At 38.4% G+C, this 26,202-nt stretch overlaps 1 protein-coding gene across 1 annotated transcript; it reads left to right on the top strand.

The window, feature by feature from the left end:
• The first annotated feature begins 1,702 nt into the window (after window positions 1-1,702).
• SH2D1A (SH2 domain containing 1A) lies at window positions 1,703-25,962 on the top strand. The gene is made up of 4 exons (XM_036740284.1): window positions 1,703-1,973; window positions 20,537-20,600; window positions 24,710-24,845; window positions 25,834-25,962. The coding sequence occupies exons 1-4, from the start codon at window positions 1,837-1,839 to the stop codon at window positions 25,872-25,874; spliced, it is 378 nt and encodes a 125-aa protein (XP_036596179.1). The 5' UTR covers window positions 1,703-1,836; the 3' UTR covers window positions 25,875-25,962.
• The last annotated feature ends 240 nt before the right edge of the window (window positions 25,963-26,202 follow it).

The following is a 26,202-nucleotide window of genomic DNA, read 5'->3' as shown; positions in this document are numbered from 1 at the left end:
TATGCCTTTGGACAAGTCACTTCTATTTCCTGGACTTCGGTTTCCTCCTCTGTAAAATGAAGGGATTGGACAAGGTGGCCTCTGAGGCTCTTTCCAGTTTTAGATGATATGATCCTTTACGACCTTGGACAGTTATTTCATCTCTCCAACATCTAAGTGTGAATTATGTTTATCTGGTGGCATTTCCTTGAGTAGAGCATGGGGTTACTCTAAAACACTGGGGTCCTAGGAGAATTGGGGTTGGGGGGAGGGAAAGGAAGAGTTCAGAGGAAGGAAGGTATGCAAGATGGGAGAAAGGGCCCCATAACAAACTTTGTCCACCCCACAATTTTGCCCAGGTTAGTCCCCGAATGCCATCCTCTACGTATTTTTATACCTGGTTTTGGAAATGATTGCATGAGAAAATGTGTGTCTGGTTACTTTAGGTAGTCAGGTTGATAGATGGCTTTTAGATTAGTGGTAAAGCTGAGAATTCTGCAGTCAAGAAAAAGTATGAGGGGGAGCACCAGTTGCTTTGTAAATCTCCTATGATGTTGTCTCTAGGTGGAGTGGGTGAAAAGCAAATATCTGGCTTTGGCCTTAGGCAGCAGAAGACTTCAGTGGAACAGGTGCTGATTTTACAGCACTCATTGTACTTTGTTCTCCTTAATTTGAGGTTCTTCTCCAGCTGTGCACTTCTGAGCTGATTGTGCAAACAAGCATTTAGTACCTACTGTCTGGATAACTGTACTAGGTAATTGGATAGTAGTGATCAGAAGGATAGAAGAGAAGAAACACTCCTGGCCTCCACCTTTTACTTTCAGCATTTAACTTGTAAAACAGAGTTTGAAGGTGTTAGCATTAGACTAGTCAGGTTCTGACATTTTAAAAAAATTCCAACTGGGTTCCCCCCAAACTGCTGAGAATACTTAAAAATACCATTTAAAGTATACTGGGTTTGAGAATGACAGCTGCTTCTCATTTCAAAGAAGTAAATTAAACTTAAAATGTTGAAAAGTAACACTAGGTGACATCCTTTGAGGTTCTCCTCAGAGCTCTCCTTCTGAATTTACAACGCATTTCCGAAAGAAGCCACAGATAAGGCAACATAGTGGTAAAGAAATAACTGTTGACAAGTAGCAGGTAGTGCTGCTGAATGGTGGGCCAAACTCCAAATAACTACTACATCACATGTGTATATTTAATGTAAAAAGCTACTCCACTGCCGCCTTTTCCTATCCAGCTCTTTTTGAATAAGATACACCCATCCAGTGTTCCATGCCACTGGCTCGATGATAGCTATGATGCCACATTTGCAAACTTGCTGTCCCCTCTGGTCCCCCACTTTGCAGGAGTCTTGTGTATTTCAATAGCAAGGGCCCAACCTGCCTTCCACTTTTTAGCGTCCGGCTGGGGTTTAATCATTTTGGTGGTTTGGCCTTCTAGTTGAGGTTCAAAATGGCGATGCCCTTCCAGTCCATGTCTGAGTCAAGTCCTTGGTCTTGGCCCCCCCCCCCCGCTCTGGAAGGCTGCCCAAGCTCTCCGGTGGGCTGGGCTGGATTTGCTGTGCCGCCCACTGCGGCCTTGGCCCCGCCCCTGGCCCCTTGGAGCCTTTCCTGCCCCAACCCCCTTCCCTCAGGTGAGATGAGTTGGTTAAGGTACGAACCTGCTGAATCGCAAAGTGTGAAAAGAAGGTTTAAAGACACGTCGACAACATCCTGTTGATCTGGTACCTTAAAAAAGCCCAACCCCATACTGTTCTGGGTGCTCACAGAGCCAAGGCGCTGACTCGTGCAGGGCGGTGGCAGCAGCAGCATCTCACACCCCCTCATACCCCCTGGGCACCAGCGTCTGGCCATGGACTCGGTGACCGTTTACCACGGGAAGATCAGCCGCGAGACTGGGGAGAAGTTGCTGCTTGCCACGGGCCTGGACGGCAGCTACTTGCTTCGGGACAGTGAGAGCGTGCCTGGGGTCTACTGCCTCTGCGTGCTGTGAGTAAGAGAGGCCGTAGGGCCGGCTGGGGCAGAGAGCTCTGGGAGAACTGGGGGGTGGGGCAGGGGCTGGGGGTGGAGACGAACTGGCCCCGAGGCAGGCAGGTGGGAAAAGGGGTCGGGCCACCGCAGCCTGCAGTCCAGTACAGTCAGCTTTGGGGCGCCGGTGGCCGGAAGGCATGCTGCCTGTCAAAGCCCCGGAAGCCCCTTGCCCTCGGGCAACCTCTGCCCTCCAAGGCTGAGGCTTGTACTAGGCCCACCTCTTGGGGAGACTGGTGGGCAGTCCACTGGGACCCGCCGGCCAGGGTGAGTCACGGGCCTCAGGACCTGCCTGGCACCCTCCCCAGGTCAGGGCACCTCGGCTCCACGCTTCTCTCAGTTTCTGAAAGGAAACGTAGCCCCCAGAGCCTCAGCCGAGCCCCGAGGCTCTGGCCTGGTGCAGCTGGCCTTGGGTCAGGGAACTTCCTTGGGCAACTCTTGCCCCTCTGTAGTGAATCCTGCCCAGTCACTGTCCTCTCCTTACTCTTCCCTTGACCCTCAATTGCAGTATTTTTACTAATATTTGTATTATCTTTGTATGGCTATGCAGTTGATTTCTGTTCAGCTTCTAGACTACGCAGACTTTTGATTGAGTTTTACTTAGTAATTTGCCAGCTAAGGCTATCTGGTCCAACCTCTTTATTTTAAAGGGAGATTAGGAGATCTGCCCAATGTTGCACAGGTAGTAAGTAGTAGAGGTGGGATTTGAATCCACGTCCTCTGACTACAAAGCTTCTGACAAAGTAAATGAGTTGTTGAATACCACACAGCTGCTGTCTGACAAAGTGGAGATGTCAACTCAGGCTCTCCAGGTTGTGGATTTACATTACTCTGTCGAACCCCTCCATCCTTCTTTGCATATTAAGGGTGAGGTGGGGGGGAGAGAGACTCATTTAGGAAAATTGTATGATTTGTACTAATACTTATTTGTGTATGTGGTAAGTATCCCCATACTACAATGAATACTATGAGAGCAGGGGGTGGGTCTTATTCACTTTTTTATTCCAGAAGTTTTGCCCCTTAAAAAAGTGGAACTTTTTAAATGATATTCCTTGGACAGGATCAAAACAGGAAAAGCGCTGCTTGGGAGCAAACTTAATACCTAACCATAATAAAAGTAACATTTATGTAGCAATCTACATAATTTATCTTATTTGATCCTCATAACAACCTCAACAGCTGATGATAATTTGCTTTGTTAGACCACCTCGTAGCCAGCTGTATGCTCAGTATACAAAGCCGTGCGGATGCCTCGTGACTTGACAAATCTTAAAGTAGTGACAAGTACTATGTAATTTATTAATGTCACATTTATATACGTAAAATTTTAAAGTTGAACAATTTAATGTTTCCATAAATGATTTAGGGATAACTTTAATGGTGCCAGATTTTTGGAGGAAAAATAGAGCAGGAGAGAAGGAAGTATTTTGAATATGAGTTAGAGATGGAAAGAAGCAATTTTTAGATCAGATTCATGTAATTTAGAGGTGTGTAGGTTGTGCAAAATTAAATGATAATGATACTGGGAGGATTCTTCTAGATTATCAGTTCAGAAACGGAACTGAGGCATCAGTGAACAAAATTGTAGAAAAATAGATAATGTTAAGAAAATAAAATAATGATATTAATACTGTTTCCTTTTTCTGCCTTTGGAGAAGATGTCCTTGTCCATACTGATCTCTAATTGCGTTCTCTTCAACATCTGTGCTATTCAGTTTTAATTAATCAAGTTTTAGTTAGTAGTACTTATATGCAGGCTTATGATTTTTATTGCCAAATTGAAATTCACAAGACATATCCCAGAGTGGGACTTATATTAAGCAAAGTGGGCCTAATCATTTCCCCTGAAATATAGGGTCACAGATTTTAGGATGGAAGAGTGCAGCTATGAAGAGATTTCCCCTAGCTGCCCTCATTCTAAAGATGTGGAACCTGGGGCCCACAGATTAAGTGACTAACCGTGGTCACATAAGTAGGAGAGCTGGGATCATTGCTCACAAAAGATCTTAATGCAATACAGCTTTGTAAACAACTTGTCTCTAACCTACATTTATAAGTTTATCATGTTACTTTCTTTCATAGACTCCGTTGTCCAACCAAATTGGCCCTTTTATTATAACTCACACAGAAGACAGTCTCTGGAACCAGTGCTTGAGGAACACACTCTTTCCTTCCTTCACCTCTTGAAATCCCTTGCTTTCCTTCAAAACTCACTCCAAGCAGCACCTTCCATAGCAAGGCGTTTTTAACCTTTTTTGTGTGTCATGGACCCCTTTGGCAGTCTGAAGGTTTTGGACCCCCTTCTCAGATAAATGTTTTTAAATGCATAAAATAAAACACATAAAATTACCGAGGAAAGAAATTGTATTGTAATAGTTATGAAGATACTGAAAAAAAGGTTATAGGTGCTTACCCCCCACAGACCCTTGTATTTCTTTTCTATAATATGCTACCTGTCCTAATAGAATATAAGTGCCTTCTGGGCAGGGGCCATTTCTTTGTGTGGTCAGTACCTTCTACAATGCCAGGCACACAGAGACTGGATCTGGGATTGCTGTGTTAGAGGGAACTCCACACTTTCCTCCAGAATTGCCCTGAGCACTGAGGGTTGAAGTTACTTGCTCGAGGCTCCCTAGCCAGGTCTCCGTGTGTCAGAGACTACAGGAGCCCAGTGTTCTCTGGTTTCCAGAGCAGCCCTCTGTCTTCCCAGTTCAGGCTGCTTCCTGACTGTGTTGTTAACTTCAAGGTCCAGCAGGTGCTCGAAGTGTCTTCTGAGTCAATCTGAGAAAAGATTAAATGGTGTTTATTTAGTGATGTCTTAGTGTTCAATGGATTTTAGTAGAAAATATTCCAGTTTTGAAAGTTTGAAATCCATATATGAGATTGTCAAAGGAACTTTGGAGGTGTACTCCAAACCCCTCATTTTACAGATGAGAAAACCAAGGCCCAAAGAGGTTAAGTGATTTGCCCAAGACTATACAGCTTGCTGGCTCAGCCAGGAATCATATAGATGAGTCATCAGTTAACCAGAATACCATGTTCCCTGTCCATACCAGATACACAGGAATTCATTGTAAATGTTTTAAGGAAATAGACCCTAGGGAAAACTTACTCTGACCTTTTATTTAAAATTTACATTTGGTGGTGGTTGTAGGGTCTGGTATTTTCATTTTAGGTTGAATATATCTATATATTTTTTTAAAGTAGGAGCAAGAGAAAGATTTTGAGAAAGGTGCAGATGGCTCTTGACAGAGTGCCATGAGCTGGTGCTAGGAGGTGTAGGATGAGATGTAAAGAACAGGATTTTGATGGTGGGGCTAACTGGAGGAAAATCCCAGAGAGAAAGCATTGCCAGAGAGGATAGGGACTTAACAGAGGCCACAAAAGGAGTGTGAGCGGGGAGAAGGAGACAGTAGGGATAGCAGTGTGTGGTGAGGCAGCCAGGGAAAATTTTCACATCTTTTGCAGTTGCACCTGTTGCTGTGCTTGTTTCTGACCTCTGGTGGAATGCAAAGATGTCTGGGTTAGGAATTGAGTAGCCTTGTTTTTCTTAAATTTATTTTTTATTTTTAGTTCACTTAGTTCCACCAGTTTTTGAGTTCTAAATTTTGTCCCCCTTCTTCTCTTCCCCGCTAATCCGCCATGATGGCATGCAATCCGATATAGGTTCTACATATACCTTCACATTAAACTTATTTTCACAATAGTCAAGTTGTAAAGAAGAATTATAACCCATGGAATGAACCATGAGAAAGAAGAAACAAAATAAAAAAAAAGAGAGAGCAAATAGTTTGCTTCAATCTGCATTCAGACTCTGTAATTCTTTCTCTGGATGTGAATCGCTTTCTCCTTCATGAGTCTTTTGGAGCTGTCTTAAAACCTTGCATTGCTAAGAAGAGCCAAGTCTGTCAGTTAGTCATCACAGATACCGTATGTCTGTAATCGTGTATAATGATCTGGTTCTGCTCTCCTCACTCACCATCAGATAATATAAGTCTTTCCAGGTTATTACGAAGTCACTCTGCTCCTCATTTTTTATAGCACAATAGTATTCCATTACATTCATATACCACAACTTGTTTAGCCATTCCCCAATTGATGGGCATCCCCTTGATTTCCAATACTTTGCTGCCACAAAAAGAGCTGCTATAAATATTTTTGTACATACGGTTCCTTTTCCCACTTGTATGATCTCTTTGGGATACAACCCTAGAAGTGGTATTGCTGGGTCAAAGGGTATGCACATTTTTATAGCCCTTTGGGCATAGTTGCAAATTGCTCTCCAGAATGATTGGATCAGTTCACAACTCCACCAACAAAGCAATAGTGTTCCAATTTTCCCACATCTTTTCCAGCATTTATCATTTTCCTGTTTTGTCTTATTAGCCAACCTGATGGAAGAGATGTGGTACCTAAGAGTTGTTTTCATTTGAATTTCTCTAATCAATAGTGATTTAGAGCATTTTTTCATATGACTATAGATATCTTTAATTTCTTCCTCTGACTAGCCTTGGGTTTTACCCCTAATGCTCTCTGTGATCCTTATCCTTAATTCTGAGGCAGCTGAGTGGTACCGCAAATAGAGCTCTGGAGTTGGGAAGATCTGAGTTCAAAATTGGTCTCAGACATTTCCTAACTGTGTGACCCTGGTCAGGTCTTTTAACTTCTGCCTGCCTCAGTTTCCTCAACCTCCAATTTGTGAAGCTCAATTAAGATATTTGTAAAGTGCTTAGCACAGTGCTTGACACTTAGTAGGCACTTAATGAATGCTTGTTCCCCTCTTTTCTCCCCTCAAAAGTTAAGTCTTCCTAGGCTTAAGTATTCTCATCTGTGAAATGAAGACAATACCTGCTTTATCTTATATCCACATTGCAGGAACTAATTATCAGCAATTAAATTCAACCAACATTTATTAAGCTTCACCTAAGTGCAAGGCATTGTGCAAAGAAATAAATCATTATTTAGAAAAGTAGCTCAGTTACCTAGTTGATAGAGCTAGATTCTCATATTTTATACATAGATGCCTTTTGGTGTAGTAGTGCATAGGGAGCCAGCCCTGTAGTCAGGAAAACCTGGTTCCAGAGGCCCCACCTCTGATGTGTACTGTCTATGATTCTGGACAATCCTCTAAGGCTATAAATTGCAGAGAAAGTGCTGACCTGCATTGTTTACTCACTAGGGGGTTCCCTATACCAGGGAAATCATAGATGCAGTCCCTTTCCTTATCCCTAATAATAACTAAGGTTGATATAGCATTGTAAGGTTTTGAAAGGCCTTTTCATATATTATGGGGAAAACACCCTCGCTTTGACCCTGTCCTAAAGGATAAGAGCTACAAATTGATGTCTGTGGGGTGTTGGGAGAGAATGAGACTTAGCTACTTTCTAACTTGTATTAAGTTCATAGCAGAAGTCCAACAATGGCGCTAGAGATTCAAGGGACAGGGAAGGATCGTTTTTTTTTTTTTAGCTGGGGAAATTGGTGAAAGCATTGGGGAGAAATTAGCAGCTGAGCTGGGTCTTAGACAAGAATTTGAATTGACAGTTGAGATGGTAGTCTAAGGAGGCATAAGGCTAGAACATCTAGTAGTCCAGTTTCTATGAAGTACAGTGTTTAAGGAAAAGTACCATGAAAGAACGCTGAAAGGAGGGTCGAAGCTGATCGTGGAGAGCGTTGGCATCTTTCTCCTCTTGTCTAGGCAGAAGGGAGCCACTGAAGGTTTTTGGATAGGAAAATGCCAATATTAAGAAACCTGCTTACACAGTGGTATGACGTTTGGATTGAAGACATGAGAGACTGCAAACAGACCAGTTAGGCTATTATGGTTGTCTGGTAGAGGGCGTGATGCCTTGACATCAAGTGATAGCAGTAGGGTTTGAGAGGAGGCATCAAATAAGAAAAAGAGAGAGAGATTGTAGAAGAAATAATCCAAGCCCACATTTAGATGGCGTTGTAAGGTTTTTGCTTTTACATTATAGTCATTTCTGGAAATACTCTTCTCTTTCCACAGGGCATCATAATTATACCTTCCCTTGTAACAAAGACAAACAGCTGGGTAAAGACTCTCAACACTGCCTTAGTTGCCCTCTCCCTCCCTGCTAAGAGGAGGGGAGAATTCATTGAGATAACTTATCTCATTTGCTCCTCACAACCTCCCTTAGGTAGATGCTGTCATTATGTCATTTTTACAGATGAAGAAACTAAGGGTCAGATTTTAAGCGATTTGCCTAGCATAGCTTTTGAAAACCTTTCAACTATGATGCTTTACTTAGTAAAACATTGGATTAAGAGTCGAAGAGCTATCACTTTAGCCCTCATACTTTGACTTGGATGTGTCTGAGGGAATTCAAACCTTGCAGGCACCATTTGGGTGGAAACTGTATTTATGTTTAGACTTGCTGGGTTTCCGTAGGAGGTGGTGCTAAAAAAAAGTGTACGTCTAAGTTTCCTAAATTTAATCATATTCTAAATGCACTGAAGAATTACGTGTCTACTTATGAAATGAGAAATCCCTCCCTCAACTTTTGGCCTAAATATTAATTTTTATATATCATATATAATTTTTCATATATCGTGTCAAGTATCTGTGATTTTGGCAGTGTGGGAACTCCTAGCAAGGCAGATTATAAATCATCTTTAACTTAGTAGATAAGCTAAGAAAAGTGTTTGAGGCCCAGAGTGGTTAAATGATTTGCTTGTATATACTTACAACTAGCATCAGGATAGGGATTTGAAACTAGGTCTTCCTGACCAGCAATCTTGACTGTGCAAGGAATGTGCATTTTCACTCTTCACCCCTTTTTTAAAATTTTGCTAATGCTGAGCACCCCTGGGGAGCTCTTACCTGGTTTTTTAAGGAATATTTTTCTGATTTCCATCCAGTGAGGGTCATCCTTTTGAAGTTTATTTGGTGAGAGTTACTTATCTGGTAGGAGATATGGCATTAGGGATAGTATTACTTCCCACAAACCACATTTCAAGATAGCTTTGGGTAAAATTAAAGCTTTCTGCTCATTCTTTGGATAAAAGGGATGACTATCCTAGAATCAGTGATTTAAAGCTGGAATAGGCCATCCAGTTGAACCCTCTAATTTTACAGATGTGGAAACTGACCAAAGTGCTGACCATTCAGATAATGTAACTTGGGGATATATTGAATTCTAACTCATCTGGGAGGGGAGCAGCCTTGTGATGGGTCATAAATCTGACACCACAGATGTTTGGGGAGAAGAGATGTAAGTTTTATTAAAGATTTCTTCAATAGCAATCTCCCATAATGCATGCACACAGGCAGCTTGCAAGGGACTACAAAATTCTCCCTAAATTGCCCCAATTTTTATTCCCTTGATTAAGCAGTTGTGGCTTCTTTTGTTTACGAAATGCTGTTCTCAGTTGACATGATATTGATGCAAGTCCTTTTTCTTATCCTGAAGACATTCTGTTTTTGAGAATGTCCAGAGCTCTCCTGTACAAACAAACCTGCAGTTTATCAGCAACTCTGTTGCTTCCTTTATCTGTTTCACAACCTTGTGGTTCAGCACAAATTATTTCCCTATATTATAGCATTCCGTTATAGTCATACACAAAAATTTAACCCTTCACTTGGTATAGAGATCAGAACACTGAGACATCCAAAATTATCTTTTATTTAGATTTAGAATGTATTTGTGTGTGTTGGTAGCTGTTTTCACTTTCTCGTTTGCTTAACTTAGGCTAACATTAAAATCACATTCTTTTTTAATTTAATTATTTTCTCAATTACATGTAAACTCAAATTTTTAGCATTTGCTTTTTAAAATTTTGAATTCCAAATTCTATCCCTCCCTTACATCCCTCACACCTTCTTGAGAAGGCAGGCTATTCGATGTAGATTGTACGTGTAGTCATTCAAAACATTTCCACATCAGACATGTTGCAAAACAAAACACAGACCAAAAAACTCCAATAAAAATAAAGTAAAAAAAGTATGCTTTTATCTGAATTCAGACTCCAGTTCGGTGGTGGGATAGCATTTTTCATTGTAAATCCTTCAGGATTCTTTTGGATCATTGTATTGCTGAGAATAGCTAAGTCATTCACAATTGATTATCAAAGGATATTGCTGTTACTGTGTGCAGTGTTCTCCTGGCTCTGCTCATTTCACTTTGCATCAGTTCATTTGACTCTTCTCAGGTTTTTCCGAAAACATCCTGCTTATCATTTCTTATAGCACAGTAGTATTCCATCATAATCATATCTCACAAGTTGTTTGGCCATTCCCCAATTGATGGGCATCCCCTCATTTTCAAATTCTTTGCCACTATAGAAAGAGCTGCTAGAAATATGTATGTATAAATAGGTCTTTTTCCTTTTTCTTTGATGTCTTTGGGTTACAGATCTAGTAGTGGTATTGCTGAGTCAAAAGGTACGCACAGTTTTATAGCCTTTCGGGCATAGTTCCAAATTATTCTCCAAAAGGATTGGATCAATTCACACCTGCTTAGTGTCTCAATTTTTCTGCATCCCCTCTAATATTTGTCATTTTCCTTTTCTGTTATATTAGCCAATATGATGGGTACCTGAGTTGTTTTAATTTGCATGTCTCTAATCAATAGGAATTTAGATCATTTTTTTCATATGACTACAGATAGCTTTGATTTCTTCTTCTGAAAACTGCCTGTTCATATCCTTTAACCATTTATCAATTGGGGTATGACTCATAGTCTTATACATTTGACTCAGTTTTCTACATACTTGAGAAATGAGGTTTTCATTAGAGAAATTTGCTGTAAAAAAATTTCCTCCCAGTTTTCTGCTTTCCTTCTAATCTTGGCTGCATTGGTATTGTTTGTGCAAAACCTTTTTAATTTGATATAATCAAAATTATCCCTTCATATCCCATAATGATCTCTCTCTCTTGTTTAGTTGTAAATGTTCCTCTATCCATAGATCTGACAGGTAAAATTTTCCATGCTCCCCTAATTTGCTTATGATATTACCTTTTATGTCTCAGTTGTGTACCCATTTTGATAATATCTTGGTGTATAATGTGAGATGGTAGTCTATAGCTAGTTTCTGCCAAACTGCTTTCCAATTATCCCAGCAGTTTTTTTTGTCAGATAGTGATTTCTTATCCCAAAATCTTGAATCTTTGGGATTTGTGAAACACTAGATTACAAATGGTCACTTGCTACAGTTTATTGCATACCTAATCTATTTCATTGATTCACCACTGTTTTTCTTAACCAGAACTTACTGCTTTGTAATACAGCTTGAGAACTGGTTCAGCTACACCACCTTCCTTCACTTTTTTCCCCACTGATTCCCATGATATTCTTGATCTTTCATTCTTCCAGATGAATTTTGTTATGATTTTTTTCTTGCTCCATAAAATGATATTTTGGTAATTTGTTGGGTATGGCACTGAATAAGTAAATTAATTTAGGTAGAATTGTCATTTTTATTATATTGACTTGGTGTACTCATGAGCAGTTAATATTTCTCCACCTGTTTAGATCTGACTTTGTGTGAAAAGTGTTTTGTAATTGTGTTCACATAGTTCCAGGGTTTGTCTTGGCAGGGAGACTCCCAAGATTTTTTTATATTGTCTGATATTTAAAATGGAATTTCTATTTCTATATCTTCTGCTGACTTTGTTGGCAATATATAGAAATGCTGATGATTTATGTGGGTTTACTTTATATCCTGCAGCTTTGTTGAAGTTGTTGATTGTTTTAATTAGTTTTTTAGTTTATTCTCTAGGATTCTGTATCATCGTATCATTGCAAAGAGTGATAGTTTTGTTTCCTCATTGCCAATTTTTATTCCTTTAATTCCTTTTTCTTGTCTTATTGCTGTAGTTAGCATTTCTAGTACAAGATCACCCTGATCTTATTGGACAGGCTTCTAGCTTATCCCCATAATAGATAATGCTTGCTCTTGGTTTTAGATAGATATTACTTATCATTTTAAGGAAAGCTCCATTTATTCCTTTGCTTTCTAGTGTTTTTGATAGGAATGAGTGTTGTATTTTGTCAAAAGCTTTTTTTCTGCATCTCTTGAAATGATCATATGATTTTTGTTGTTTTTTATTGATATGGTCATTTTTTTCTAATATTGAACCAGCTCTGCATTCCTGGTATAAATGCCATCAGGTCATAGTGTATGATCTTTCTGATATATTTCTGTAATCTCCTTGCTAATATTTTATTTTTTATTTTAACGTTTGCATCAATATTCATTAGGGAAATCGGTCTATAGTTTTCTTTCTCTGGTTTTGCTCTCCTTGGTTTAGGTATCAAAACCATATTTGTGTCATAAAAAGAATTTGTTAGGACTTCTTCTTTGCTTGTTTTCCCAAATAATTTATATAGTATTGGAATTAATTGTTCTTTAAATGTTTGGTAGAATTCACTTGTGTATCCATTTGGGGTTTTTTCCCTTAGTGAGCTCATTTATGATCTGTTCAATTTATTTTTCTAAGATAAGGTTATTTAAATATTCTGTTTTCTTTTCTGTTAATCTGGGCAGTTTATGTTTTTATAAATATTCATCCATTTCCCTTAGATTGCCAGATTTATTGCCATATAATTGCGTAAAATAGTTGCTAATAATTGCTTTAATTTTATCTTCATTGGTGGTGAATTCACCCTTTTCATTTTGATATTGGTAATTTGGTTTTCTTTTTTAAATCAAATTTACTAGTAGTTTATTGTTTTCCTGCTGTAAAACCAGCTCCTAGTTTTATTTATTAGTCTGATGGTTTTTTTCTTTAAATTTTATTAATCTCTCCTTTGATTTTAAGGATTTACAATTTGGTGTTTAATTGGGTATTTTAAATTTGTTTTTTTCTGGTTTTTTAAAAATACATTTTCAGTTCATTGATCTGTTCTTTCTCTATTTTATTGATGGAAGCAATTAGAGATATAAATTTTCCCTGAAGTAATGCTTTGGCTGCATCCATAACTTTTGGTATATTGTCTCATTGTTGTCATTCTCTTAATGAAATTATTGATTATTGCTGTGATTTTTTTCTGTTATTTGAGCCACTCCTTCTTTAGGATTAGATTATTTAGTTTACAATTAATTTTTAATCTATATTTCCATGGCCCTTTATTTAATATAATTTTTATTGTGTTATGGTCTGAAAAAGATGCATTTAATATTTCTGCTTTTCTGAATTTGATTGTGAACATATAATCAATTTTTGTGAAGCTGCCGTGTACTGCTGAGGAAAAGGTATACTTCCTTCTATTCCCATTCAGTTTTCCCAGAGGTCTGTCATATCTAACTTTTCTGAAATTCTGTTCACCTGTTTAACTTCTTTCTTGTTTATTTTATTGTTAGTTATCTACTTCTGAGAGGGGAAAGTTGAAGGTCTCTCATTAGTATAGTTTTACTGTCTAGTTCCTTCTGTAACTCATTTAACATTTCCTTTAAGAATAATTGGATACTGTGCCATTTCATGCATAATATGTATGTGTTGCTATTACTTCATTGTCTATGATATCTTTTAGTAATATGTAGTTTCCCAGTTTATTTCATTTAATTAGGTCTATTTCTTTCTTGTTTACCTTTTTATGCTTTTCTTAAGTCTTGTATTTCAAAATCAGATTTTCTATTCAACTCTGGCCTTTTCATCAGGAGTACTTGAAAGCCCTCTATTTCATTAAATTTCCTACCCACCCCTGAAGGATTTTACCCAGTTTTTCTAGATAGGTTATTTTTTTGTTGTAATCCTAGCTCCTTTGCCTTCCAGAATATCATATTCCAAGCCCTCCACTCCTTTTAGGTGGAATCTGCTAAATCTTGTGTGATACTGACTGTGGCTCCACAATAAAAGAATTGCTTCTTTCTGGCTGCTTGCAGTATTTTCTTCTAGACTTGGGAGCTTTGGAATTTGGTTTTAATATTTCTGGGAGTTTTCATTTTGGAATCTCTTTCTGGAGGTAATTGGTAGAGTCTTTCAATGTCTATTTTGCCCCCTGGTCTAGCATATCAGGAATGTTTTCCTTGATACTTTCTTGTAGTATGATTCTAAGCTCCTTTTTTTGATCATGGCTTTCATGGTAGTCCAATGGTTTAGTTGTTTTTCCAGTGAGATATTTCACATTTTCTTCTATTTTTCCATTCTTTTAATTTTGTTTTATTATTTCTTGGTGTCTCATGGAGTCAGTCATTAGCTTTCACTTACCCAATTCTAATTTTTAAGGAATTATTTTCTTCGGTGAGCTTTTGTACCTCTTTTAACATTAGGTCAATTCTATTTCTTAAGGAGTTCTCTTCTTCAGTGAATTTTTGCATATCTTTTTTTCTATTTGGCCAGTTCTACTTTTTAAGGTGTTCTTCTCTTCAGTGGATTTTTATGCCTCTTATACTATTTGGCCAGTTCTGGTTTTTAAGCTGTTATTTTCATCAGTATTTTTTGTGCCTTTTTGTTGTTGTTATCGTTCAGTCATTTCAGTCTTGTCTGACTGTCCATGGCCCCATTTGGGGTTTTCTTGGTAGATACTGGCATGGTTTGCCACCTGTGCTAGCACTCTTCCTGGTACTGGGACTGTGAGTAGGTCCCCTGCTCTCCTGCAGCTGCAGTTGCTAGTGGTCTCCCCTACTTCTTGGAATTGAGACCAGGGTCCCTACTCCCCCATGGGAAACAGCAGGCACTCTTCACTCTGGAATTGCAACCTGGACCCTTGCTCCCCTGCAGTTACAAATGGTATTGCTCCTTTTGCCCTGGCTCTACATATGAGCAATGCAACAGGGTCCTGAATCCAGCACCAGCACATGGTCCCCTCTCTGCAATCTGCTTCTGAGCAGTTGTCACTCCCCCATCCTGCCACCTGCTGCCCCTCTGCCTACCCTGGGTTTCGAGTTCACAAAGCTGCTGCTGCCACCAATGCAGCCACCCTGAAGGCAAGGTGTGCACTGCCCGTGTTGTTGAAACAGATATATCCTGCCAACCTCCTAACTTGTTTTGGGCTGGAAAATTGTTTCACCTGACCTTTTGTTGGTTTTGCTGCTCTAGAATTCAATTTGAGGCATATTTTAGAGTTGTTTGGGGGGGAATTTGGGAGAGCTCAGCTGAATGCGTCTCTATTTTGTCATCTTGGCTCCACCTCTCCTCTAAAATTTCTTTCTAAATGATCCCATTTAATGCTTGGAGTGACATGTACCAGAAGCCCAGAAGGTTGTTGGGGAAAGCCTATATGACATAATTTGCCACAGATTATTCACAGAGTGGCTAATCGTTATCTGTTTATCCTAAGTAGTAGGGAGGGTGGTCTTGACTAGCTACTTCTGTACTCTTAACTGCACCCCTTAGAGGTAGTATCTGAAACTCTGTGAGTAAGCAGACCATGGGGCAAGGATATAGAGGATTCTTTCTTGTAAACATAGGATCTCAGAGTAGGAATGGACCTCAGAAGCTATGTGGTTCAGCCTTTCCCTGAATGAGAATCCTGAACAGGTGTTTATCTGTCCTTTGCTTGAACACATCCAGTTGGGGGAGAGGGAAGCCACTGGCATCTGAGACAGCCTATTTAACTTTTGGACATGTCAGGTTGTTAGGAAGCTTTTCTTCATATGGAGCAGAAATTTGTCTCTGCAATTTCCACCAATTACTCCTTGTAGTGGCCTTTGGGGACCAAGTGGAGCAATCCTGGGAGGTAGATGCCTTTGTTTTTATCCCTGTTTTACAGTTGTGGAAACTGAGGCAGAGAGTTAAGTGACTTGCCTAGGGTCACACAGTGTCTGAAGCTGGATTTGAACTCAAGTCTTCCTTATTCTAGGCCCATTGCTCTTTCCACAGCACCACTTAGGTGCTGCTGCTCATTCAGGAGGGGATGGTGGTCAGGTGTCAAAAAACAGAAGCTGAGAAGGTCAAAATTAAGGAAAAGCCATTAGATTTGGTGACTGTAAAATTCTTGGTAACTTTGAAGAGAACAATTTCAGTTGAGTGATGAGGTAGGAAGCCGTATTGCAAAGAGTTTCAGAAGTAAGGAGGAGAGAATGTGGAAGCAGTGAGTGTAGAGAGCTTTCCTAGGCCTTGAGGCCACATGGGTCTTTCTAGGTCCTTGAGTGTGGCCTTTGGACTGAGTTCAAGTTTTACAGAACCAATCCAAGGGGATTTGTTCTGTGAAGTTTTCACCACTGAGCCCTGGGATGTGAAAGGGAGGAGAGCTAGGATGGTGGAGTCCAGTGAGGGTGTTTTTAAGGATGTAGCATATTTGGGCATGAATAAGGTGGCAGAGAAAGATGGGCTAGATGGGCTAGATTCCAGATTGGTGAGCAAAAGGGGGCAATTACAGGAGGTATGGTAGGAAGGGATGGAATCCGAGATAATTTAGCCAAGTTGGCCCTGGGGAAAAGGTCTACTTTTTTCCTTTTTTTAAAATCAGAAACTGGAGTAAAGGAGGAGAGTATGAGGGATGATGTCTGATTCCATCTTTCTGCCCCCAGTATCCAGCACAGGGCCTTCAGTACTTAATAAATGTTTGTGTTGAATTGAGAATAAGAGAAAAGGAAAAGGAGTGTAGGAATGGAGAAAGTAGTGTAGAAATATAGGAGGGGAGAGGCTGCTAAAGGTGATGGAATGGCTTGAGCTTTGCAAGGATGCCATCCTTAACAGATGCTGTCACTTCTCATCTGCCAGTAAGATGTTTGGATCTAGTTTTTAATCTTAGGCTTCCTTATCTGGACAGCACATTTTGCCAAGGGCTATAGCCCCGATTTGGTCATCTCTTCCACTATTAGTTGATCAAATGCACTCATTAATATGAATAAAAGTAAAATCCAAGAAGAAAGATAAGTGTTTTGTTACAGGAGAAACACCATCTTTCCTAGTTATCCACTTTCATTTGTGACAGCCTTTTAATTTTTAATCCTAAACTGATTTGCTTTTGAGACCCAGTGTAGATTTGGACTTTATTTGGCATGGGATTAAGGAATTAAACCTTACTTTGTTAGCCTAACTAGATATAATAATAAACCTACTGTTCCCCCCCACCTTAAAATGCCAGGTTTGTTTTGACAATTACTTGAGGAAAGGCAACCTCTGAAACCTTGTCACTAGAGTCACAGTTGTTATCTGTGTTTGTTGTAGTGATAGAACCCTGTCTGAATTCATTGGAGGGTTCTGACCACCTCAAGGCTGTGGTGGAGATAGCTGTTTATACCTTCACTTTCCCAGCAAAGGAATGGTTTCCAACTTGTGGCCTACATAAATCTATTGATGCTTCTCCTGAGTGTCCTCTGGAAACAACTTTGGACTGTGCCCTTCTTCATAGCATTTCTACTGGATGGGGTGTGCAGAGTTTTCAGGAAAATTAATACAACTTGAATAATTGTTTTATGCCTGAGATTTTAGATTTGAAAGGAATCTCAGATTAGTCTAGCCCTCTCCTTTACAGATGAGAAAACTGAGGCTCAGGAGGAGGGGAAGTGAAAAGTATAATTGACTTGGTTACTGAAAGTAATGAAAGGGGCATTAGGTAAGATAATCCAAAACTCCATGTAGCAGGAATAAAATAAAAGCAACAACAAACTCTTTCCCATTTTTTTTTACTTAGTAATTCATGACTTTCTGATTTTGTGCTAGGCAATATTTGCATGAGTTTGTATTCCCAGCATGGCATCAGTAGAGAGAAAGGAGAAGTGGTACAGAAATGGAGAGGCAGGCAGCCTGGTGTAGCTAAAGAAACTAAAGACTCAGATTCAATTCCCGGGTCTTGCCCTCTCGGGACACTCACTTCCCTTTAGTTTCCTTCTCTGTGATTCATCTGAGGGTATCGTTGAGCTCTGGTGTTGTGTGTTTCTAAGTGAGCTCTCTCTGTGCTTGGGAAAGCCAGTCACGTAGCTGCAGACTTGCCCCCAGAGAGACCAAAATGAGGTTTGGGAGTTTTTGATAGGTTCCAGTTGTCCACGCTTGGGTCAGTGCTACAGGCGAGAGTTGCTTTTGTATGGGACATTCTTTGTTCAGTTATTTCAGCTGTAAAGGAAAGTAGAACCAAAGAACTTTGGGAGGGATTGGTGAAACAGGTTTTTACTCATTGACAGATTTGAGGGGCTGGGAACTTTGTTAATGTTAGAAGCGTTAGTCATGAGAAGTTTTCTGAATTATTGAAATCAAGTTCAGAGATTGAAGAAAGCAAGAACTTTGGAAGTGATAATCAAGTTCCTGCTTCACTGGAAAAAGATAAGATCAGGTTCATTTGTTAGGAAACAGACTAATTCATTTGATTAATCAGAGCTGTCTTTATAGGAAAGTCAATTCTTTGTCCTTTTTATTTTTAGTTAGAGACTTACTGTTTTACAAATGGAAAATTTACTCTATTTATTCTAGTCACATCCCTGCTGAGAATTTAAAATCCCTTCTTTCCAGGTTAATAATACAGGATTATTTCCTATAATCACTTCCTCTAAGGGAATTGGAATGGAGTTGTTTCTTTTTTTCTTTTTCTTTTTTTTTTTAAAATTTAATTATTTATTTTTTAGTTTACAACATTCAGTTCCACAAGCTTTTGAGTTCCAGATTTTCTTTGCCTCCCTGCCTTTCCCCCTCCCCATGACAGCATGTAATCTGATATAGGCTCTACATATACATTCACATTAAACATATTTTTACATTAGTCATGTTGCAAAGAAGAATTATAACCAATGGAATGAACCATGAGAAAGAAGAAACAAAACAAAACAAAAGAGAGAAAGCAAATAGTATGCTGCGATCTGCATTCAAACTCTGTAATTCTTTGTCTGGATGTGGCAGCATCTTCCATCATGAGCCTTTTGGAGTTGTCTTAGAACCTTGCATTGCTGAGAACAGCCAAGCCTATCAAAGTTAGTCATCACACAATGTGGCTGTAACTGTGTACAGTGTTCTGGTTCACCTTCCCTCACTCAGCATCAGTTCCTATGAGTCTTTCCAGATTTTTCTGAAGTCTGTCTGCTCATCATTTCTTGTAGCACAATAGTATTCCATTACATTCGTATACCACAACTTGTTCAGCCATTCCCCATTTGATGGGCATTCCCTCAGCTTCCAGTTCTTTGACACCACAAAAAGAGCTGCTATAAATATTTTTGTACATGTGGGTTCTTTTTCACCTTTGCATGATCTCTTTGGGATATAGCCCTAGAAGTGTTATTGCAGGGTCAAAGGGTATGCACATTTTTATAGCCCTTTGGGCATAGTTCCAAGTTGTTCTCCAAAATGGTTGGATTGTTTCACAACTCTACCAACAACGCATTAGTGTTCCAATTTTCCCACATCTTCTTCAGCATTTATAATTTTCCTGTTTTGTCATGGAGTTGTTTCTTGACCTCAGTTTGCTTGTTTGAATTTCAAGCTTCCATATTGAAAAATGGGAATCAAAACTCTTGCCTTGTTTCTGATAAGGTTACATTTTTAAATTTAGTATGGATACTTTTAAGAGCAAAATAAGGATTACGCGAAGAATTTTAGGATTTTTCTGGATGTAGCATTCTTGATAAATTAAAAAAAAATTAGTGTTCAATATAGCATGGTCCCAGGAAGGAAGTACTTCCTAGAATAAGAGATAATGATTAAGTTGGCACTCTAGCCAATGTCAAATGCCATTTAACTACACATGCACCACACATGTATTCTGAACTGAAAAGCCTTTTGGTTAATGCTGGAAACGCGTTTCCACATTTAAGTAGTTTATAGCAATGGCTATTTGATTGATGGTGTAGGAATTAATTTCACACATTCATAGAATTTTAGTCTAAATGTCATCACTGGTCATTCAACAAGCATTTTTAGACTGTCTACTTTATGTCTGCCATTAATAGTTTTTGCTCTCAAGGAGCTTACATTTCTCATGTGGAGAAAACATGCACATGCATAAGTAGAAAGAACTGAGTCTTTTTTTAAAATAAATTTTTATTGCTATTTAAAAATCAACTACACTTCCCAGTCTGTCTCTTCCTCCCCACCCCTGACCCCTCATAAAGAATGGAAAAAAAGGAAAAAAAAACAGTTACTCAAAACTAACCAACACATCAAAAAAGTCAGATGTTTAATGCAAGTGTTCCATGTCCATAGTTCCTCACCTTTGCTTTCTCATATCTCTTCTTAGGGGATAAGCTTGGTTTATTTTAATTCCATAGCATCCAATTTATATTGTTTTCATTTAATCAAAAACAATTATTAAGCACTTACTGTGTGTCAAACTGTGCTAATCTCAGGAGATAAAAAGAAAGGTTCAAACAAGAGGGTTAAAAGACCTGGTATTAAGTCTTAGATCCACCACTGACTAGTTTTGTGGCCTTGCGTGAGTCATATCACAATCTGTGCCTCTGTTTCATTTGTAAAATGAGGGGCTTAGATTAGATGATCACTGAAATCCTTTCTAGTCATGATGTTCTGTGAGTCAGATTTGATTGTGACACCCCCTTTTCCCCAGAACTCAGTGGTCTGAAGGCAGAATTCATGTATCAGTATGCAAAACGTTTAAATTTCATGCTAACTCAAATATAGGTCACGTGTGTTGGAATTTTTTCAGTAATGGAAGTTTCTTCTTTCACAGGTATCAAGGTTACATTTATACCTACCGAGTGTACCAGTCAGAAACGGGTTCTTGGAGTGCTGAGGTAAGGAGTTGTTTCTTTTATTTATGCTTACTATGGCAGGTAATGATGTGTATGGAATTTAGGCTGTTTTTACCCAAGAGTGGTTGAATCACATGGCACCAAAACATTTTTCAGAACCAATTTACCACAGCACAGCTGTATCATAACGTCATAGTAGTAGTGAAATTACCAAATGCTTGTATATCATTAAGAAGCTTCCAGAGACACTAACCTATTATTATTTAGTACTGATTCAAAATTCACCTACCCAGTTTTTGAGGAAGGATATGAAATTGAGAAAAAGTATACCGGATTTTCTTTTCTTTATTCGATTCAGAAATTTCCAGCAGATTATGAAATATATAGGTAAAATAAATTAGAAAATATTTACTGAGAGCCTTCTCTGTGCCCAGGTTGATACTGGTATTGTACAACATAAGAGAGTATGGTCTCCTGCCCTGGAGGAACCTGTGATCTCACTGGGTAGACAAGATCAACTCCTTTGAAACAATAGAGTGATACAATATTTGATAGAACAATGATTTCATCCCTGTGGGGCCTCTGATGCAGAACATAATCCTATGCCATAGGAGACTTGATGGAAGAAGGAAGTCTTGAAATGGGGCTGGAAGGTTGGGTAGAATATAGACACATTCTGTGGCTATAGGACTCAGTAACACATCCCAAGCATGGTATCTCATATTACCAGTGATTTTTTGATGCAGTTAACAAAGAATATTCAACAACTGAAAAATCTTCTATCACAAATGCTTTTGTGGCCTCCTGACCCTTTGTAACATTCCCCCTTGTTTATAAAAGTAGCTTATTATTAGCTATTTGCACACTTGCATCTACTTATTTATAGATAGTTAATTATTATTATTTGTCACACTTGTGTGTTGGCTCTAGGCATGACCCTGCTTAATGTGCATTACTATCTTCCTTGGTGATAAAATCCATTATAGAGAGATGACAAAGAAAGGGATGAAGGAAGAAGTGGGGATGGGGAAGAGAGAATTGAATGAAAAACACTGTGAATGTAAATATATTTTAGTAAAATTTACTATTTAAATAATTATTTTTGAGATTTTGCATGAATTTAGTTACCAATCACACTTAGAACTTATGCCCAGCTAATAAAATTTTAGAATACGAGATCTATTTGAAACTTTTGAATTCTTTAGGCCTTAACATAATGTGTGGAATTTTACATACAACCAAGATGAATAAGTTTATTATCGTCAAGGAAGGTAATATTGTCACACAAATCAGTGGAAAAGCTGCATGATTTCCAGGAAGAACTTAATTTAAAGAATCATCTCTGCAGAAATGTTTGAAAACTTAATCTTCACTCATTGTACATGATATTAGTAATCGTGGCATGTATAACACATTATGCATGTGTGGTGGAAAATGCCTTTGGGTCAAGGACATTTTGCTTTCAACTTGTTTTCCTCTGTGCTTTAGCATAGCACCATGTGCAAATTGACACTTGTCATGTACTTTTCATGATGCTAATGGGGAGAAGGTCCATTGAACACGAAAGTCTGGCATATTCTAACACTGAATAATATAGTTCAGTTTCAATTATTTGCTCTAATGGAATGGAAGTGGCAGAGGATTATCCTGAAATAGCAGGTAATCCAGAGAAACCTTTATGTGCTGGTTTTTGGAAGGCATGTCATGAGTTTCTCCCCTAGTAATTTCTCCCTTCCTGAGTTTTTGCTGCTGTGGCTGTTAAACTAGTTTACATTCCCAGAGCGTATGCCACTTGACTGGAGGAAGTGTTCCCGAAGCACGGATAGGAAGGAAGAAGACAGTCTGAGGGCCAAACAATTTTCATTGGATAATTGAGATCTGACTATATAGAGAATATGCAAATATGAATCACATTTAATTAGCTCAGCACCAAGATTTGGGAGTGTTAGTGAAGTTCTCATGCCTGCTGTTTTTGCAATTTATTAAATAAATACAAGATTTACATTGCTTTTTTGGAGCAGCAATTTAGCTTTCTCTTAAGGTAGAAAAATGCCAGTACTTTTGTGAAAATAAAAAATTTATTAGGAATGTGGGCTGGTGGTGTAGGATTTTTTTAAAGGGTGGACATGACTTCACATTAGAACATGGGTCCACATCAAGTGTAGAAAACAAATGTCTTCAGTATTTTGAGTTAGAGATTAACATCATTGGCTTGATCATGGCCCTAGTACATTTGTTTCCCATCTACTGACCTCTGATGAAAAGATATTAAATCACTAATAAGTGAAATAATTCTATACATCAGGCCTGGATTGCATTCACATGTAGATTAGCTACAGTACATTTTTAACCCTGGAGTGGATTGTTTCCCCTATCAACCTTTACTGTTTCTTGGCCTGTTTTGTTCTACTATTAGCTGGTGTTTGACTGAGGGATAGAAAACAATTTTCTAAGTAGCCTACAAATAGGAATGGTGTTCTGATTATCCTTCTTATGCATCCCTCCATTAGCTTGGATAATCAAGAGTTAACTGCTTTTCTTGCATAACCACAGGGAAGAAGATGTTACTACTGATAATGGTACCATAAGCCACAAGAACAGTTGAGAACATGTGTAGTCTTAAATCTTCCCATGTTGATGAGAATGTGGGCAGTCTGTTACTTGGGTGGTAACTCCAGCTTTTGTTAGTGCTAACTTAACTGAATGAAAAGAGCTGGTTTGGGAAACCTGAGACCTGCCTTTTAGTGCTTTCTTTGCCACTTATCTACTGTGTCCCTTATTATCTTCAGCTGTGAAATGGGAATTATACTATCTGCCCTGCCCATTGTTTTGTTGGGATAAAATTAGTCAAAAGATATGAAGGTGCTTTGGAAAGGAGAAAGGGTGAGAGTATTCCATTTAAAGGGCCTCACTTTGACAGTTTGGCTGTCTTAACTTGGAGTCAAAGCAAGAATGGTCCCAGAATTTGGGAAGGGAGATCCTCTCCTCCCCAGAAGCACCCAGGAAGGGGTTTTGTTCAGGTGGAGCTGGGTTAGAGGAGAAATTCTGTAGCTGCTTTTATTGAGGCTCTCCCCTATATAAACCAACCTATAGTTAGAAATTTACTTGGAACATAAAAGTAAAAGAAAATTAATCTTGATACTTAAAAAGCCACTTTTCTAATATAAGGAATGATCAAGTTGATATGACAGTGCTGTTTTTACCTTTTTGTTTCTTTAAATTTATACTCCCCCGTCCCCAGGTTAAGAAAACAAAAAGAACACCTGATCCCTTTCCCTTACCCCCACAACCTTCAAAACTGCAAATGGGAGTAACTCTAAAATAGCATGCTGTAAAACTAGTCATCGTTCAGAGAAATAATATTCATTTCGTTAAAATGACAGTTTTGAGCTCCTGGCTAAAGCTTGGTGTTCATATCCTAAGCTTTTATAGTTAATTGCTGGTGGTGTGTCCACATGAGGACTGATGTCAGGTTCTGAGTATTGTTTTGGTAGTCGTCCATGGAAAACGATCTCTTAAAATACATATGGACGGAAAACTCACCTTACACGTAATTTCATTTTTATTTCACAGAAGGAATCTTAGCTCAATGATGTGTCCAAGGAGAATGCAATTTAAAGTGGGTAGAGGAGTTTCTCAAGGAAGAGGGAAATTATTCAGGAACATGAAGGACATGCAGATTGATAGATTATGAAAGCTACAACATTTGTGTCAAAGAGTGACAGGGCATATAACTTGTATGTTGTTTTGGTTTTATTCCTTAGGCTTTTTATTAATGACCTATCAGATCTAGGTTTTTTCTGTGTGTAACTGCGCCATCTCCATTGGTGAATTTATTGTGGGTAATGGCCCATATATCCTTAGAGGTTATGGCTATGTAATGGGTAGCATGCAGGAACAGTAGGGAGGTGAGCAAAGAGCATGTGCAAACTGATGCCACCCTTGGGAGAACTGAAGTGACAGCTCATTAGCAGCGCTTGCAGAGGAAAATTCAGCTAACCAAAGTAATATTGTTTTCCTCTCTTTATGTTTTCAAATATTTGAACAAGTACCACAAATATGAGCTCTATAAGTAACCTTAGCTTCCTTTGTAGACTCTCTTGTCCCATTATGAGCTAGATGAACCCTCTGCTTGATTCTTTGTTTTACAGACGGCACCTGGGGTACAAAAAAGATTATTCCGGAAAATAAAAAATCTCATTTCAGCATTTCAGAAGCCAGATCAAGGCATTGTAATACCTTTACAGTATCCAGTAGAAAAGAAACCTCCACCTAGAAATGCACAAGGTATTGTAAGTAGAGTTAAGTTGGTCTTTTAATATTCTGGCATATAAATCATTTGAGTTTATTGACCCAATGGAAATTCTACTTGAAAAATGACATTGGATTGATTACCTCATTGGTGCTTCGTGTATTGAGAGATGTGGATGCTCATAGGCTCTGACTTCAATGTCCTAGCTTACTAGGAACTGTTAGTGAAGTCAATGGATATATTTCCTAAATTTATGAGCCTACATCCTTAAAATTTTTTCTCCACCTGTTTTTTGACCAACACAATTTAACCTCATTAATTGAGATCTATCCCACTAATTTGGAAGTTAGGATAATTCAGAAAGGTATTGGGCTGACATGTACTTTTTCTATAAATAATGGAAAGGTTATTGTCAGCCCGTTCATATGATCACAAATTCAGATTTAACAAGGCTTTACTGTAGCAGAGTAAATTAAAGCAAGTATTCTTTATTATTCCACTGACATATGTTGTTATAGCCCCTGCACAAGGCTGTTTTTATTATTTAATTGTATAGCTAAAAACTGGGAATAGAGGCAAATATATTTTTTTTGGGAAGCACAGTTATCAAATTCATGTATTTGCCCATTCTCAGAGTTAATCTTGTGTTTGAATTAAGATGATTGGCCTTGATTTAAGGGCACTGTTGATAAGCAAATGAAAATATTTGAATTTTATGTGTTATATCCCACAGTAAGAACCTAGGTTCATAGATGAGCTGAAATCTAATAATCAAATAATAAAAAATTCTTTATAATAGGAATGTAAACAATTCAGATTTATGAATTTGCTACCTGATCTTTCCAGTAGTATTTTGTAACTTTATAACTGACTTACATTTCAGTACTATTTATTTGAAGTAAGGGAGGTATCTCTATGTATGGTGTGTATAATTGGAAGTTCCATTACTGGAGGTTTTAAAAAAAATATTTTTAATGGTTTTAAAGCTTATTTATAAGATTTCTGTGATTTTTTTTCCTTTAGGAAGAAGAGAAGACCCTGATGTCTACATGAAAGCACCATGAAAACACATTTATTTCAGAATTTAAATAGGCCTTTAGGTGTTTTCCTTTGTATATAACCCCACAGTTTTGCATATTGTAGATAAAATTAAGTGAGAAACAAATTAATTTCTGAAAATATCATATTCTTGTAGTGGAAGCTTCTAGCTTGATGCCCTTTTCCATGTAATCTGGAATTTTAAAATGAGAATTGGGAGAAAAAATTCTATTGCATTCAAACTGTAGATACTTTTTTCATTTATATATACAAATAGGAAATGTTTGGTTTTAAACCAAGTGTGATGATTGAAAGCATAGTGAATAGATTTTTTTTAATGTCAGTAAGACCTTC

Source organism: Trichosurus vulpecula, chromosome X (assembly GCF_011100635.1).
Source record: "Trichosurus vulpecula isolate mTriVul1 chromosome X, mTriVul1.pri, whole genome shotgun sequence".
In the NCBI taxonomy this organism is placed as follows: domain Eukaryota; kingdom Metazoa; phylum Chordata; class Mammalia; order Diprotodontia; family Phalangeridae; genus Trichosurus; species Trichosurus vulpecula.
The sequence above is the reverse complement of the archived record's forward strand: the minus strand, read 5'-3'. Positions and strand labels throughout refer to the sequence as shown.

What these genes read in the sequence shown, in the direction of transcription:
- SH2D1A (XM_036740284.1), top strand. Translation starts at nt 1,837, where the DNA reads ATGGACTCGGTGACCGTTTACCACGGGAAGATCAGCCGCGAGACTGGG. An exon ending in GTCTACTGCCTCTGCGTGCT is followed by an intron (nt 1,974 to 20,536) that starts GTGAGTAAGAGA and finishes CTTCTTTCACAG; the next exon opens with GTATCAAGGTTACATTTATA. An exon ending in TCCACCTAGAAATGCACAAG is followed by an intron (nt 24,846 to 25,833) that starts GTATTGTAAGTA and finishes TTTTTCCTTTAG; the next exon opens with GAAGAAGAGAAGACCCTGAT.